The sequence below is a fragment of the Vicia villosa genome, linkage group LG7 (genome assembly GCF_029867415.1).
Source record: "Vicia villosa cultivar HV-30 ecotype Madison, WI linkage group LG7, Vvil1.0, whole genome shotgun sequence".
Taxonomy (NCBI): Eukaryota; Viridiplantae; Streptophyta; class Magnoliopsida; order Fabales; family Fabaceae; genus Vicia; species Vicia villosa.
The window spans coordinates 46569699-46587856 of record NC_081186.1 but is presented as its reverse complement, the minus strand read 5'-3'; the positions used below and the strand labels follow the sequence as shown (position 1 = coordinate 46587856).

Sequence of the window (18158 nt, the reverse complement as noted above, 5' to 3'; positions counted from 1 at the left end):
TCTATGTTTCTGTCTAGAAGTATTAATGGCATTTTTGGATATACATCTCCGAAACATATCAAATACACGTTCGGAGATGAAGTATACTCAATGGTCCACTGATTATTATTTGATATGATTTAGTACACTTATTGAAATCACTTTCAATTACAGTTTAAATTTTGGTCAAAATACTAAGCTTAGGTTGTAAACTCAACATAGAATGTTTATATTGGTCCTTAAATTTAGTATGAAAGATGGATGAATTAGAAGTTGAGTCGAATATGAAAATAATAGATAATTGAATTAGTTTTCTAAATGCACAAAAATTAACTTGATTAGATGAACATATATCAAGATAAGATCAAGACATCACACTAAAGTCATGAATGAAACCCAAAAGAATTTGTAAATGCACATGAATCAACTTGATTAAATAATCACATCTCTGTTTTCAAAAAAAAAATAATAATCACATCTCAAGATAAATCAAGATGTCACACTGAAGTCGTGAACGAAATTAAAAAAAAAATAGAAGAAATATCTTTAAGTGCATCGAAATGTACTTGATTAAATAATGACATCTTAAGATAAGACCAAGACGTCACACTGAAGTCATGAACGAAATTCACAAGTGAAAAAAAAAAGCATATGTAAATGCATTGAAATTAACTTGATTAAATTTGATTAAATGTTCACATCTCAAGATAAGATCAAGATGTCACATTGAAGTTATGAACAAAATCTAAAAGAAATAAAAAAACATCTCCAAGCGTACAGAAATCAACTTTGATTAAACGTTCACATCTAAAGACAAAATCAAGACGTCACACCAAAGTTATAAACGAAACCAAAAGAATGGAAAAAACATCCCTAAGTGCACCGAAATCAACTTGATTAAATGTTCACATCTCAAGATAAGATTAAGACGTCACACTGAAGTCATGAACGAAATCCAAAAGAATGAAAAAGCATCTCTAAGTACATTGAAATCAATTTGATTAAATCTTCACATCTCAAGATAAGATCAAGACGTCATACCGAAGTCATGAACGAAATCCAAAATAATGGAAAATCATCTCTCAATGCATTGAAATCAACTTGATTAAATATTCACATCTCAAGATAAGATCAAGACGTCACACTGAAGTCATGGACGAAATCCAAAAGAATGATAAAAGCATCTTTAACTGCACCGAAATCAACTTGATTAAATATTCACATCTTAAGATAAGATCAATACATCACATTATAGTCATGAACGAAATCCAAAAGAATGGACTAAAAACATTTGAATGTAAACTATAAGATAACGTACACTCAAACTCATTTGAATGTGAAACATAAGATAACGTACACTCAAACTCGTGTCGATTAGTATCTTAAAGTCACTTTCCACTCTAAGATAAAAAAAATATACTCCTTTAAGCATCGTCCAGACCAGTATATAATTTGCACATGTCAGCATAAGAGACATTGCAAACTTCAACTTTCTTAAAATAATCTTTAATTCAGAATCCTTCCGATCCTAAAATTAATAAAGGTAGTATTTTTAATTTTGCGCCAATATTTTTTTAAATAATTTGAAGCTCACATTTTAACCTTTACCCTAAACTACCAATTTCTTCCCTCATCTTGCATGCACAAAAAATTAATATAATTAACTCACATTCTTTAAACCTATGATAATTTGTCTTTTTGTTAACAATCCTTTTTAATTAATAATAAAAAACCATACCTTACCATACATCTAATCTAAAATCCTTGACCCCCTCAACATATTCCACTGAATCCTTCCAATAACATACCTTTCTCCTCTCTCCACGTGGCACTTACACCCTCTTCATAGGCCCGTGCCGGTTCCGATTAGTCATCATCTTCAAACATATAATATAATAATACTTGTCACATTATTTTACTATACTAGATTCAATAAATTATTAATACACGCTCACCAATCAATAATTCTTCTTCTATACACCACCTATAGTGATGTAAACTTGGCTTTAAATTGACTTTCATAACAACCATAAGTTAGTTGAGAAGCCCTTAGAAAAGACCCTCTTGGGTGCTATATACCTCTCTCATTGGAGCAAACTTTCATATTTTTTTGTTGAGTTTGTGAAAGAGTGGAAATGGGGAATTGTCAAACTGTGGATGCTGCTGCACTAGTGATCCAGCACCCTAGTGGAAAGATAGAGAGATTGTATTGGTCAGTGAGTGCAAGTTATGTCATGAAGGCTAATCCTGGTCATTATGTATCACTGATCATGCCATTGCCACAAGGAGAAAATACTAATCATGAGGAGAGTGAGGAGGAGAAGAAGAAGCCTGTGCTTTTCACTCGTGTTAAATTGCTTAAGCCAGATGATACTCTCACATTAGGCCATGCTTATAGGCTCATCACAGCTCAAGGTAGTTCCTTTTTTTCATTGTGTTTTTTCTTCCTTCATGCTTTTGGTGTGTTTCTGAAAAATGGGTGTATTTTTTTGGTTTGAAGAGGTTGAGAAGGTATTGAAAGCAAAGAAGAGGAGGACACATGGAAAGACAGAGGAGGGTGAGGAAATTGAGGAGCTGGAAAAGGAAAGTTCAGCTTGTGAGAGTGAAGGGATGTTGAACACAGGAAAGATGTATCAGGTTTGGTTCTGTTACTTATCTTCAACAGTCATTTTTTTGGTTTTGGATTTGCTGTTTTGGTTAGTTAGAACTGATGCTATAACTGCATCACAAATTTCAGGCAATGAGAGCAGACAGACAGAGGCTAAAGGTAGCAGCACCTGTAAAACCGGCTGCACCAAGACCAAAGTCATGGCGGCCGTCTTTACAAAGTATCTCTGAGTCTTCTATTTAAAAGATGCATATAGATTGTGAAAATGTACTGTCTCTCATAACATTATTTGTTTGTCTCTTTCGTGACTGTCTCTCATAACATTATTTGTTTGTCTCTTTCGTGTTCGACGCTCCTGTCGGGGTGGATTGAGTTTCATAATTCTCTTCCATTATAATCACCATGTTCAGTTACAATATGTTTGTATAGCATCAAAAAGAAATTGTGAATGCAAAATCAAAATCTGTTAGAAGTTCTTTTTATTGTTACAGTTGAGGTATAAAAATGTTACAAGCAAATGATGAATCTCTAAATTGTAAAAAAGAGAGATAAATGTGAAAATACAATTCAGTTTAATTTTGAGTTCCAAACTTTCCAATCTTCATCAACATGATTTTGTGCCCATAATAGTGATGCTCTAGCAGCCAGAGATGCTCCTGGTAGTTTTTTTTTCTTTAAAGCAACCAACATATCCGTGAATGGTGTCACCAACAATGTCCCAGGACCTCCATACTCCTTGTGCAAAAACTTGCTGAATATCTGTTTTCCATTAAAGAGTGGTTACTATTATTTATGACTCATTTAGTCATTAGATTAAAGTGAAATTAAACATGTTTGAAATCACAACAGAGTTTGAAGAAATCAGAGTAATATTTGTAAAAATCTATGCAGTTCGATCAACTCACCATCAATCCAAACATGCACACAATTAGATAGGTGACAGAAACAGTGCAATTTTTTAATGGAACAGACAAATTACAGAGAATGATTTTTGTTTCTTTTATATATTTTGTTTATTTTCACAAAAAGACTTAGATTCGGGAAATGAAGGCGGAATCTAGAGTGGGGAAATATCTCATATGATCTATGGTGGACCAGTGCTCAATAAATGGTTTGAAACTTAAACAGCTGGTGACACTCCTCGTAAAGTAGAAATCATAGTATTAATCTCTCTCATGATTGAGATGGTGACCCAATTGGTGTTGATTTGACAGAAGCAAAATAGTGCCTCAAAACTAAGCTTATGGTCATTTCTTTTGATTTTGTTTACCCAACGCCGATTAGATCACTATCTAAGTCGTAAGGACATGGAGGACCATGAACTTCTATTGCTCAAATCAAAAAGGTAAACAAAGATAGTCTTATTATCTACAATAGAGATGATTGATGCCCCTTTTTCTACTGATTGATGAAAGTAATGCAAGTATTAGAACACTAAATCCAGCTCTAAAGAAAACATATAAACAAATGCACACAAAAGATTAATCACGGAGTTCAGCTAATTGTGTCTACATCTCCAACAACAGGATGGCTATAGTAGTTTTTCCATAATGTAATTCTTAAAGTTACACAATACAACAGAGTGAATGTGAGCCATATTCAACATAAAGTGGTCCGCATGCAATTAAATCTAATTTGACTTTTGTGTATGTACAAGGTCCTGAAATAGTCTTACTGTAACCATGGCATTAAATGCGTTGATTATTTAAACAATGATCCTTGAAATAAAAACCTATGCATGTAGGTGGGGAAGGATTAACATCACAAGATATTGACATCACAACTACTATGAAAACGAACAGGGCAGACTTAATGTTAAAAGACTAGATTTCAGCCGGATTTGAATAAGTAAGCTGTAAGCTCTTGTCAAAAAAAAAAAAGTAAGCTGTAAGCAACTTTCTTTTAGAACTCTCATAATCAAATCTTACATCTAAAAAAAATCATTCATTGACTCTCCAATGATGAATCATATAATATAACCAATATCTTCCAAAGGACCAAACAGAAAACAACAAAATTGCATAGATGTCTTAGCATTATTCAATCACATTTTTAAGATTATGTATGGATATCATAAAATGAACCCAGCTGAATAAAAAAGAGTGGAGTGGAACGAAGCAGAACGGAGCGGACTGAAATGAAGATTTTATTTCATTGTTTGGAAATTTTAGGATGGAACAAGGTGAGTTTTTCATTCTGCCCAAATCAGAGGGGAAAAATATAGTGGGAAGTGATGAAATGGAATGGAATTCATACCAGTTCATTCAGCTCCATCCGATTTTAAACGATCCAAACAATAGAACACCACTCTATTCTATCTCATACCGCTCCGATCCTTCTGATCCCATCAATCCAAATATAAGTTAAAAATATATTTTAACCCCCAAAGGTTGGCCTAGCGGTGGGGATTTAGGTCTTGAGAGTGTGCTCCTCTCAAGGTCCTAATGAAATGAAATGGTATAAATTTCATCATTGTCCATAATTTTTATTCTTTAATTTGGACAGAATGACAAAATTACTTTATACTGAAATAGATTGCATCCATTTTATTTCAATTCCACTCCATTTATTTTACAATATCCAAATATACTCTAGACCTAAAAATTATTTCTCTTTTTTTTATCTCAAGTAACTATTATTCAACCCTTACAAATTACAAATCATTTTTAATCCCTAAAGAGAAACTAAATACATATTTGGTTCAAGTTTTTTCTCAAACACCTAGTATTCAAACTATATTAAACAAAACAATATCTCAACTAGGCAAACCGTTACAATGCATTCAATTTTTCAAAGAAACCCGCAAACGCAACTATCACAAACTTTTGTTCACAGAATGCGATAACGATATTTCACCAACCTGAGCACAAACGTCAACAACCGCATCAAGTTCATCCCCGAACTCGTCTACATCCTCCGAAAGCTTCTGCAAGAGCTCAACTTTGAATTTGCGTGTCTCATATTCAGCGAATTCGGGGATTGGGTCAGGGTACACGTGCTGCTGTGTGAGTGAGTCTCGGAGAACGCGCGTGAAAGTGGTTCTGGTGATGAGGGAAGAAGAAGGGAGTGGCCGTTGGAAATAGTGGCGCAGAATAAGGCAGGGTGTGCGCAGGTTAAGGGGTTTAGAGGTCGTTGATGGAGAGAGAGTAACCGTTGTTGGGGAAGAAGAAGATGTACATAAGAGAGAGGAATTGAATAGCAGCATTGGCGGTGCAGAGATTTGGTGGATTTAGATAATCTTCTCTATAGGATTATTTTGAACAGAAATTTTTTGATCTCCCCTGTTTTCAGTAAATAAATTATGATTCGATATTCTAAAACAGCTCAAGAAATCCTTGCTATTGTCCGGGTGCATTATTTATATTATTTATGGTGTAGTATTTTTTGAACAATTCGAAAATGACCAAATTACATATTTAAAATAATAGTATAAAAATTAGGTTCTAAGTTAAAATAATAATCCAAAAATAAGAAATTGATAAGGCTTAATCGCTTAAAAAAATAAGGATTAGGGTGGTAGTGAATCATGCAGCCGCACAGGTAGATTTGTTCAATCTTTCATCTAAAAAGGTTTGATCACTTTTTTTTTACTAAAAAGATATTCATTCATTCAAATTGGAAATTACATCGATCATTACAAATTCAATATCGCTAAAAACTGAAAAAAGGTGAATCTGCAAACGATCTTGCAGCACCTAAGTTAATAGCATACAACGGCAACATGAAAGTGCCAACAAATATGACAAAATAAAAGTCACCAGAATATTCACACTTCTGGATCTGCAACATTGACGTCCAAGTCTTCCTAAAATCTATAATGATTTGAAGTAAATGTGTCAATCTGAACCAACAAACCCCGTACTAAGACGGGAAAATCAACAAACACCGTAGTAAGACGGAAAAACCAACAAACACCGCACAAGACGATGAAAACTTAAAAATGTTAGAAATTTGGTATGATAATCCTGGATATCTTCGAAGAATCGTGTTTGTTCACTTTCCGAACAACGTATTTCGACCCTATTCTTGTCTGGGTTCACGAAATCTTTGCGGGGATAATTGTCGAAGAGCAATCTCTTTCTGACAATAGAGAACAGATCAGAATGTAGAGACAGAATTCTCAAAGTTGTACCTTATATTAGGGCTGGACAGAATTTTAAAATCCAGCCCAAACCGTCCAATCCATATGGCCCGTGCATGTACGGTTCGGTTGGGCCGGTTTACCGGGTTCGCGGATTGGCCAGGACTGGTTTTGTGTGGGTTTAAGTGGTCGGTTTTGGATAGCTGGTTTGAGCCCAAGAAAAACCGGATCCGACCGGTCCAACTTTATTTATTGTTAATTACTTACTAGTATTAGCAGACAAATCACTTACTTGGCCCAATAATTTTTCCAAACTCAACACAACATCTTCATTCCATCCATTCTCTCATCATCCTCTCAAACCCTATCCGCCGCCGTTACACCACTACGCCACCACCATCCACAAGTAAGCTTCACTCCTTCCATCAAAGCTTTTTAACAGAAATGTTAGTGAGACCCTTCTTCTTTATTGATACATTGATGTCAAATTCAATATTTTTTTTCCCTTTTTGTTTTCTGAGTTGGTTATAGTCACCACAATGTTTCTTCTTTGTACCTTAGTTATGAGGGTTTGAAAGCTTTGATCATTTTAATGTTCTCTAAAGTTTGATTCTTGTAGGTAGAGTGTTCGGTTGCCGTCTACACTGTTCTTTAAGAAATTATTTTTCCGTTAGAAATATTATGTTTTTATGGCTTCAAAATTTCTAAATATCTTTACTTTTGGTTAAGTTTATTATTTTGTCTCTGTTAAATCTACTTATGCTTTTATGTTTTCAGATCTCTGGTTTAATTTGGTTGTTTAGCATTTTATAACTGAAGTTTATTTATAATAAAATATGTATGTGTTGTTATGGCTTGTACTAGTTTCTTTTAAAATGATGTTTCTTCTTTTCTTGCAGATGATTAGGTCACTCTGTGTTTAAGGAGGGTATGTTGGATTTTTTGAGTTTTGAAGATTGAGCTTTCTTCTACAAGAACACAAAAAAGTATTTTGATAATTTTATTTGTATACGTTTGTTTGAAGTTGTGAAAACTACTGGTTGATGTGTTTTAATTTTCTAGTCATATGTGTTATAAGTCGATCAAGCAAGTGATTGTCTGTTAATATATGTTTAGATGTGTGTGTTTAATGTTCATGCAATATATTGAAATCTTTGAGTTCTAGAGGTTATCTGTAAAATATTTAACAGGGTTTGTTTTCATTGATGAGTTTATCTGTAAAATATTTCAAGTTAGGCTCTGTGATCGGTTTGCTGCATTAGATGCTACCAAAATCAAATTGGTTGGATGTAAAATAGTGTTAAATCGGAGCTTTTGTTATATTTGAAGAACCAAAGTGTTTATTTGATATTGCTTTATTTAAAAAAATTAAAATGTATTTTTTTTATGACAAAATTAAATATCAATTAACCGAACAAACCGATCCATTTAAACCGATTAACCGATTAAACCGAACCCGATTAAACCGATTTAAAATTCAGTCGGAATTGGATCTAGCATTTCCATCCATGGTTTCCGACGGTTTGACATTTTGGGCCCGAATCCAACCCAAACCGACCGGTGTCCAGCCCTACCTTATATAGGAGAAACCGAAAAAGGTACAACTTTTCAGAAAAACGGTTATGTCGGTTGGGAAAGGGTACAACTATTCAAACGAATTTTTCGAACGGGGCGCTGACCTGGCAGCGGGACCCCAGCCAGGGGCGCTGCCCCTTGGACCCCGGCAGGGCGCTGCCCCGCATCCCTCAAGGGGCTCTGCCCCTTGGACCCCGACAGGGCGCTGTCCCGCACCCCGCCAGGGGCTACGCCCCTTGGACCCCGGCGCTGCCCCGCACCCCGCCAGGGGCTCTTCCCCTTGGATCCCAACAGGGCGCTGCCCCGCACCCTTCTAGGGGATACGCCCTTGGAACCCCGTTTCTATTATTCGTATTCAATTACACGCTTGGCTCGACGAGCGTGCACTCTGCACTACCCAAACTCGTTTCAAACTTAACGCATAATTGCATTGGCCTATAGTAAATCACATTACTACCAAAATACATTGATGATACTAAAATCACCAACAAAAAACACACCAAAGAAGAAGCACATCTATATGGATATCCACTTATTTAAATAAAAAGAGAAAGAAAAACGGTGTTGAGGGGTGATTTCTAGCCAAAAATGACCAAAAACCACCCTACGATGGAAGAATGAAAAACACACCAAAGAAGAAGCACATCTATATGGATATCCACTTATTTAAATAAAAAGAGAAAGAAAAACGGTGTTCAAGGGTGATTTCTAATCAAAAATGACCAAAAACCACCCTACTATGAAAGAATGAAAAGAGAGAAAAGTTTAAAGGAGTGGGCAAATCAAAAAAGTTTGACCACTTAAAAAAACTAAGTAATATGCTGCTAGTGACCCTTACAGATAAATTTATTTAATGTTGTACAAAACATTTTTAAAAACATTTTTAAATTTGAAATAAAATACTATTTAATTATAAAATAAATTATTATCATAAAAATTCAATTATATTAAATAAACATATAAAATAAAAAGAAAAAGAGACCAGTGAAGAAAGAAAGAAAATTTAAAATTTAAAATAAAGATTTTTCTTTTTAAATAAAGGTCATTATTAATTAAAATAAAATACATTATATTAACAATGACACGTAAGATTAAACATTTTTATTATTATTATTATTATTATTATTATTATTATTATATACGATGATTTTGTGTGTAATATCCATTAATATCTATCAGTTTAAATGTAAATATAGTTTTGAAATGAGCTATTTAATTGTAAAATAAATAATAGTCATTTAAATTCAATCGTATTAAATAATAATAAAAAACACATGTGAAATAGGGAGAAAAAAACAAATATTTAACATTTGAAAAAAAATTCATAAAATAAGCAATAATCATATAAACTTAAATAAAAATAATTATTAATTAAAATAAAATAAATATTATATTGATAACAATATGTGACATGACACATTTTATTTAACTTTTACAAATAATATAACTAATTTAATAATATAGATTTAAATTATACTTTAACCAAAAAATTAAAAAAAAAATCGAAAGAGATACAAAATTTAAAATAATTTGTGATTGAGATTGGTGCGGTTCAACTATGTACATTGCAATCAGCAAATGTAGGTGATCTTTTAATGAATTTTATGAGTATAATATTAATCTATTTTTGTCTGCAATTGATATAAATTGGCTCACATATGGTCTAATATAGGCGGCAGGTGCTTCTGAATGTTTAAGAAAAGAATGAAAGGCATGAATCATGATTCATGCCTTGTCATTATTAATATATTATTTCTTTTACTATTTTAAAAAATATTAATAATAACATAAGAGACCTAAATTGTTAAAAGAATGAAAGGACAAAATTGGTAGTGATATATTATTGAAACTTAAACAAACCTATATTAAATAAGAGGATAAGGTCGCTTAAGTATGTAAGGGCTTTATCGAGAACTAAATTAAATGACTAGAAAAAAAAGAAAAGAAGCTAGCAGAAAGAAACCTACGTTGTAGCCGATAATTGTAGCATTGTGGTATACAAAAATCATACACTATTTGTAAACAACTTCAACTGATATATAGTTGAAGTCATCTGTTCAGTACATGATGATGGATGAATGTAAACAACTTCAAGTCATATATAGTAGAAGTCATGCTCGTTCTCTGAAATTTAAAAGATTTTGAAATTCTTTAACAGTTAGAATCCATGAACTGGTAATGTCTTGAAGAAATCTGAAAACTGCAGCCAGTGAAACAACAGTATAGACGCGGTTAAATGCATATTATAATCTGAAAAACTGCAGCAAATGACCATATCATAATCCCATAAATAAAATTTGTCACGAGGTGTTATTTCTAAAAGTTGTATATACTTAGAAACAATGACAAAGAATCAAACCTTCACAATTGCAAAAAATACCAGCCATGCATTCAGTGACTACCTGTTCAAGTATAGGCACACATCAACTCTTCGCAAAAAAATTATTACATGCTGGCATACATATAAGAACAATTGTTGCATTCATAACAGTCTAGAAAACTAACTTGTCCCAATACTAATATTTTTCACACACAATATTAGATACATTGTAAAAAATATGTACATCACGATAATGCACAAATCAATAATATTTCTCATATATGCTAGTTAAGTAGTTGCATCTCAACGAAAGTCCATAATTTCACAATCAATAATATCTAATTGCAAGTAAAACTTATTCATCTTGGAGCTAGGAAAAAGAATACTTCTAATTCTTTAGAAGCAAGTATCTATAACATAAATAATAAATCATTTGCATGTGCCACTTTGTAGTTTTTGTTGTCATATGTGATTTGCCACTTTATTAATTTTCTCGTACTATCATGTAAAAGTACTACTAAAGCATTCAGAAAACAAAACACTCACTTCAAAGGCCGAAACCGAACCGTCACAATAACATTTTCTTTAGTCTTTTGAGCCTCCAAAGGCACAGTCTTTGGATAAAACTGCCGCAGCTTACTTCTCACCGATGATGACGCCGGCGAGCTCGGAGCATCATAGGAGGTTTCTTGAAACTGTTTAGAAGACGACGTCGTCGAAGAAGAAGGCGAATTCGCAGCTTTTGTACCAACTGAACCAAATCGCTTTGATTTCACTCCTTGTTTTGACGCCATAAACACTTCTCCTCAAACCTACAACAATAAACACACAATATTAACAAATTTCACAAAAAAATTAAACACAGTTCAATTCAACAATAAACGCACGCGTAATAGAAATAGAAGATAACAATAACATTCGAGCTTCAGGAACTGTGAAGAAATAAATTCGGTAAAAAAATTGAATGTGTGAGAAATATAATTAGCATAAGATGAGATAAGAAAGGAATATTAACCTGAAAAGAAAGAATCATAATCGCATTGCAGAGAATTAAAATGACAATTTGAATAACTATCAGCTAGATATATGATAATGCAATGTAAACCTATCTATAGAAAATAGTCTAACATGTCTTCCATCAATATAAAAGAACTAACCTCTAGTGTGACCATGTTGCTTCAGTGAGTTCATCAATAGTAGCAGTAGGGTTGAAAACAACTTTGTGAGGATGTATGTTAGGTAGTTATGTCTTATAAGCAAACATTGTTAAAACTCCTATTAAGAAAGTCAGAGATGTATTTGAACACAGATTTGAAATATGAAAATACAGATCAAATAGATAATTGAAAGGATAGTGTGAATCAAGTGCAAAAAACCTTTTTCGCGATGACGAGCAACTCGCTTCCTTGGGAGAAAGCCGGGAGAACCGTATCTCGAATGCTCAAAATTTCTTTAAGACATTTTTTCTTCCACTGCAAAAACACCGACAATAAACAAACAATTAACAGATCCATACCATTGAACAGTTAACCGATTTGGATTGAAAGAAGAATTGCATCAAAAATTTACTTCAACTCCCTTACTTTTAGCTAACAAACCCATTCTTTTTCATTCTTCAAGTCTGATATCATGATTTAAACCACTAATGAAACAATATATCAGTGCATCATTATTCAAGCCATAAACTTTGTTAGCTAATGAAGTAAATTGCAGATAAATTTAGTTCAATGAAAATATTAGTTATTACAGATCTAAAATTTCAATTTGGTAGGAAATCATGTTAAAACCAGTAAACAGTTAACATAATCATTAGAAAACATTTAAAGAAAACAAAAAGAAAGGAAAAACCTTGAAAGAGATGCAATAACGAAAAACAAGTTTGTGTGTGTAATAAAATGTTGAGAAAAGGGCATTTTGGGATGTTTGGCCAATTGATGAGTAAAGACTTGATAGTAGAAGATTATTGATTTAATAAGTTTATGAGTCTGTTTGATTTACAAAATAAAAATTATTGGAGAAAGTAGTAACCTAGCAATTGAGTTTGGGTGATAAATAAGCTCCGGTTAAGGAACGAATGTTCGGGATAAGCTCCGGTTAAGGAGCGAATGTTTAGGAAATATTGGATTTGATTTCTGGTGGGAACAATAAACTAGACAATATATCACAATTTTTTATATTATACTCTCTTCGTTTTAAAATGAGTGTCCTTTAAGGTTTTTGCACACAGATTAAGAAATGTAATTATAGTGTCATAAAACATAATTTTTTTATTATATTAACCTTATAAATATGTTGAAAGTAGTGTAAAGAGTAATAATTAAATGATACAATTGTAAAATTTGCAATCATTACTACATTGAAAATTGAGAATGACATTTATTTTAAAACAAAAATTATTTGGTAAAACGACACTCATTTTGAAACAGAGAGAGTATTGTTTTATGGTATTTATTATACCAATTAGGGGTGGAAATAGGCTAAGCTAGACTTTAAAAGGCCTGAGTCTGACCTACGATAAACTTAAAAGGTATGTGTCTAGCCTATGGCCTATTATAGACTCTTTTTTTGGCTAGTCTGGCCTTTTAAAAGTCTGGTCTGAACTGAAAACCTATTTAGAAGTCTGTTTCTCATTAAAATTTTCAATTAATTCATATTAGAACAAAGAGAGTATAATATAAAAAAGGGGACAACTTCTCTACCCATCACAAAAAGTTAGGTAGTGTACCTTCAACCAATCATAAGATTCCATTTAATTTTAACAAATTTAATTAATTATAAAATACTACAAGTATTTATTGTTTCCAAGATATTTTACATTGAAGATAACTTTACTCAACTTTTTGAGTTGGGTAGTTAAGAATTCACCTATAAAAAATTATGGGCCCATAACTCACGTACTATTCACCACCGATTCATTGATTCACATTCCCCACCGGAAAGAGGAAACTATCTGGAGACCGTATGAAAGTTGAAGTCTTCACGGAATCTTCGAAAGTAGGTATACATATTTGATAACACGTAATTATATCGTATTTTAGGCTCGATTATAGCATAAATTGTTTCGTTATTTTACTATACTTATATTTTATCACGGTATTATGCTGGTATTTTCCTTTGTTTCAGGTATTATGTTTATGCAAGAAGCATTTGGAAAAAGAAGAAGAAATCGAGAAGAAATCATATTAAAAAGGGCAAAAGAATCAAGTTGGAGGTACTATAGTGAAGTTAGAGGAATCCAAAGTGGAACACGCGAGGCCCAGCCCACGTGAAGCTGAAGCCCCCACGTCTCCAAGTGGGAGACGGTCGTCTCACCCTCCGTAAATCAAGGGACGCACGTCCCCATCATTCAAGCCACGTCACCCACGTCTCCATAAAGGGCGACGCCCGTCTCCACCCCTCTACCCATGAGAGACGCACGTCTCCAACGTCTCCTTGAATTATTCAAAGATTGAGACGCTCGTCTCCTACTTTTGAGTGCCCGTCTCCATTTCTTTCGCTTCATCTGCAGATGACTAATACCAAGACCTCCCACGTTTTACGGAACGGAAGTTACAAGGCAGCACAATATAAAGGACAAGATGTTCACGTAAAAGGGGTTGCACCATGCTTTGTCCCAGCCATTTTTTTTAATATTACTTTCATTTCAGCATTTTACTTTTCCAGCAATTGCTTTCTGTTTTTGTTCATCTTTTCTCACAACAATTTCTACCCCGGAAATTGTTGTGAACCTTTAACGAATCTAACCTTACGTTAGATTTAGTTTTTATTTCCTTATTTTAATTCCTGCTGAATAATATTTGAAGAACAATCCAACCAACCTGTGGTGGAAGTTCAAGTACTCCAAGATTCCAAGTTTAATTAATTCAGATTTTATTATTCAGGTTTCTATTTACTGTTTTAATTATTATTGCATGATATATTGTATGTCTACTAATATGCCTATTATTATGAACTGAATCTATTTATGCATGTTTAACCATATTAATATGTCTGGCTAATTTATTTAGATGTCGGTATGTAAAGTAATTTAACCGTAGGGATCCGAAATAAATTGGCTTAATTACATTTTATTAAAAATCACTCGTTTCTGGTTTTGTGTCTAATTTAATTTGTTAAAGTTCTAAAATCAATAGAGCGAGAGTTTGAGATTTTAGAAATGATAAAGGTTAGGATCAATAGAGTGAGAGTTTGAGATTCTTAATTGGATAGTAGACATAGGACATTAGTTTTAAGGATGGCGAAAGCGTATTAAAACTGATTAGAATTTATTTACTTTCAAAAAGTGTTTTTAAACCCGAGGCGGGATGGCGAGAGCGTATGTTAGGGAATACTAGCATGATCCGAGTCAACAGAGTGAGAGTTTGAGACTAGGAGATTTAAGTAGGTAACGTCTTCATGAAGCGAGCATTTTATTAAATATGTTGTTTTCAAAAAGCGTTTCTAAATCTGGTGGGATGGCGAAAGCGTACATTATGAGTTAGGATCATAGTCTTAATCAATAGAGCGAGAGTTTGAGAGGAGGACTTTTAAATGACATGGTTAGTAAAGGTTTTTGATTTAATAAGAATCTGGCCAAAGGAACTTCGGATCACCTAAGTTAGACGAACTACATACCGATATCTGCGCAATTATATTTTATTTAGATTTAGGATTTTAGTTTCCCCTTAAACAAAACCAACTATCATTAGCCTTAGCTTTACATAGTAACTTTAGATAACGGTATATCGATTTATAGTCCCTGTGGATTCGATATCTTTTAAAACTACACGACACGACTGTGCACTTGCAGTTATCCCGACTAATAGACACGCAAAGTCGCGATCAATATTCTTCTTTTTTTTAGCTTTTTCGCTTGCAATCACATAGATAATGGTGTGGAGTTGTTCTATTATTGACTGATTATGTGAAAATATGTTTGGTTTTGTTTGAATTGGAAGTTTAGAAACTTAGAGATTTTGGACTGAGATTTCTTCGATCCGTGAGAGTGAAGAGGTTTTGATAAAATCTTGTTGAAGATTCGTGTTTAGGGAGGTGGATTAGGGTAGGTTTGTGTTTGATGTTTATTGATTTGAAATTGTTTTTGTGGTGCTCACGGTGGTTTAGGGGACACCGTCGGCGAGAAACATAGAAAGAACGAGAGAATTTGGGATTGAAGAGAGGAAGTGTAGCAAATAGATAAGAACCAAATAGGATTGCAAGAGCAAAAAACCTTATAGAAATGTCCAGTACTGCTTCAGGTTACTAGTTCACAGTCGCGTTTATCGATTACATGGGTCGATTCACGATCCAACTGATGGGCTTCTTCTTCATGACAATTTTCATGTTAATTTGCTCTGGTTATACCTTATGATCACTAGAAACAGAAAGAAAACATAATCAAGTTTTTCGTGATGTAATTGTTAACTTTATTTTTTGCCAATTTCGGTCCAAGCAAGGCTAAGATCAACCTGTCATGGTATCTTGGATGCTGCTGGAAAAGCTATAGAAATTGTTGGTGCATTCAGATTATTATACGCCTCACAAAGTAAGATAGCGTCCGAGACTGATATCGGTTACCCAGCTGGTATTGGCATTAAGAACTCTCTCATCATGCTTGGTGTTGTTAACTTCTTTGGAATGGTATTCACCTTCTTAGTTCCGCAACCAATTGGAAAATCATTGGAAGAAATGAGTGGTGAGGTGATTGAGATGGCATGCCTGGAACTGCTAGGACAGTACTTATTTAATAAGAATAATAATCTCTATTCAAACAACTTCAAAGTTATTACCATTATTGTTACATGACAATTTTAATTGTTTTTTTCTTCTGCAAGATGGTTTATAATAATGATGTAGATATTACTATATTTTGTTTTGAGTGTTCTAATTGTATTTTAGTTACAAAGTGTTTATATATTTTTGTTCTTGTTTTAATTGTAATGATATTTATATATTCATGTTTAAGGCCAAATCTTTGACTGTTCTCTCTTTAATTTTCCTTCTTCTCATGAACTTCAAAATTATAAGAATGTGATAACTTCGTATATATTTTTACAGGCTGCTAGCATACATAACAAAAAGAAGTTTAAAATAATATGAATTACTAATAATGTACTAATAATACTTAGTATATACTTATGCTAATAATATCAGTTACTAATAATACTTAGTATATATTTCTGCTAGCATACTAACTTATGTATGACTTGATTGTATTATGTATAGATTTTATAATAATATAACCACTATATCTAGTTATATATGTTATTAATAATATACATTACTAATAAAATCTCATATATCTATATACATTCCTGTATTATGTTACCAACTTATGTATATATTTTATAATAATAATATAACCACTATATACATTACTAATAAAATCCCATAGCTTAATGGATCACCGATTTTAAACCAAAATGAAGTCCATGTCCAACAAGTTGAACTCCATTTTCATGTAAAAAGTTATTGATAATTGAAAAATAACGTGAACGAAATTACATTATAAGGGATATGTTTGGGCTAACTATCTTGGTTCTATTATACTTTTAGATGAAATTCTTTAGTATGAAAGCCCCTGTAAGTGGTATAGTTAGTAATAGCACAACTGAAATTGTCACGTTTCAGCTTGGCTTGAGGTTGGGATCCTCTTTTGAGTTGGAAAAATCACTCACTCCCTACAAATGGTTTTAAGTTTCAAAGTATAGAGTCTACTCCACAGTAGTTATGATTGAAACTTGAAAGTATATTTCGTTGGATTTTCATCCTAGGTTAAGGTATTTTGATTTCATCCCATATGTGCCATAGGCAGCCGACATTATATAATGAGCTGAGTTAGCTACAAAAAAGAAATCATGGCCTTTCAAGAGTAATGAACTTACACAATCAGAGAATAAAACTCAGCAGCTTGTAAGATCAACAACCAAAATATGACATTGATAAGTACACCGAATTGGATCCTGTATAATTTGTTGTACGTTGCAGAGATTATTTGTATACTGTTCAAATCAAACTTAATAGTTTATTTATTTATTTTTATCCAATATGCATAATTGAAATTTTTCGCTCATCCCTCTCTATTTGTCATTCTTATATTTGTTGATTGGTTTTGGGGTTTCCTTTCATTGCCACAGGTTTTGCGAAATTGTGTTGGTTGCCAAATATAGGGAGTTGTTGATTTGGAAACTGCCTACAAAATTCTTTGTATAAAAGTAAGTATTTCTATCCATTTCCTCTATATTCTTTGTCAATTGCACACTTTACCTTTCTTATTTTGTTTTGAAAATGTTGAATTTGTCTTGCATTTTGTCATACTTTCTGTGGTTTATAGTCGTTTGCTCAACCATAATCAATAGTGAACTCTGTAAGATCAATAATGAACTTCATAAGACCACGCTAGGTATTATTAATCTCAACTAGATATTAATAAGTCAGCTGAATGCAACGACAATATACAACAGTGACTAGCTATAGTAGTTGTGTATAAGAGGTACACCATTCTTGGCATGAATCATATATATGCCCTTATAGGACTAAGACCCTGAAATTAGGCATATGATTCATAGATAGAACCCAATTTGGTTGTTAGAACCAGTTGTTTACTAGTTATATAT

At 33.0% G+C, this 18158-nt stretch overlaps 2 protein-coding genes and 1 pseudogene across 2 annotated transcripts; 2 read left to right on the top strand and 1 right to left on the bottom strand.

Annotated features, from left to right (window-relative positions):
• Window positions 1-1945: 1945 nt before the first annotated feature.
• Window positions 1946-3018, top strand: LOC131620506 (uncharacterized). Its single transcript, XM_058891609.1, has 4 exons — window positions 1946-2394; window positions 2480-2616; window positions 2717-2894; window positions 2933-3018. Exons 1-3 carry the CDS (start codon window positions 2115-2117, stop codon window positions 2828-2830), a joined length of 531 nt encoding a protein of 176 aa, XP_058747592.1. The 5' UTR covers window positions 1946-2114; the 3' UTR covers window positions 2831-2894; window positions 2933-3018.
• A 136-nt stretch (window positions 3019-3154) lies between these two features.
• Window positions 3155-5878, bottom strand: LOC131620505 (protein PLASTID REDOX INSENSITIVE 2, chloroplastic-like). The gene is made up of 2 exons (XM_058891608.1): window positions 5448-5878; window positions 3155-3346 (listed from the first exon to the last, which is right to left on the bottom strand). Exons 1-2 carry the CDS (start codon window positions 5790-5792, stop codon window positions 3155-3157), a joined length of 537 nt encoding a protein of 178 aa, XP_058747591.1. The 5' UTR covers window positions 5793-5878.
• A 9215-nt stretch (window positions 5879-15093) lies between these two features.
• On the top strand, window positions 15094-17238 carry LOC131618978 (probable inorganic phosphate transporter 1-3; annotated as a pseudogene).
• Window positions 17239-18158: the final 920 nt, after the last annotated feature.

Bases quoted from the DNA above. Each gene is read 5' to 3' on its own strand.
- LOC131620506 (XM_058891609.1), top strand. From the start codon at position 2,115: ATGGGGAATTGTCAAACTGTGGATGCTGCTGCACTAGTGATCCAGCAC. The intron at 2,395-2,479 runs GTAGTTCCTTTT...TTTGGTTTGAAG, and splicing joins TAGGCTCATCACAGCTCAAG to AGGTTGAGAAGGTATTGAAA. The intron at 2,617-2,716 runs GTTTGGTTCTGT...CACAAATTTCAG, and splicing joins ACACAGGAAAGATGTATCAG to GCAATGAGAGCAGACAGACA.
- LOC131620505 (XM_058891608.1), bottom strand. From the start codon at position 5,792: ATGCTGCTATTCAATTCCTCTCTCTTATGTACATCTTCTTCTTCCCCA. The intron at 3,347-5,447 runs GTTGGTGAAATA...AATGGAAAACAG, and splicing joins TTGTTGACGTTTGTGCTCAG to ATATTCAGCAAGTTTTTGCA.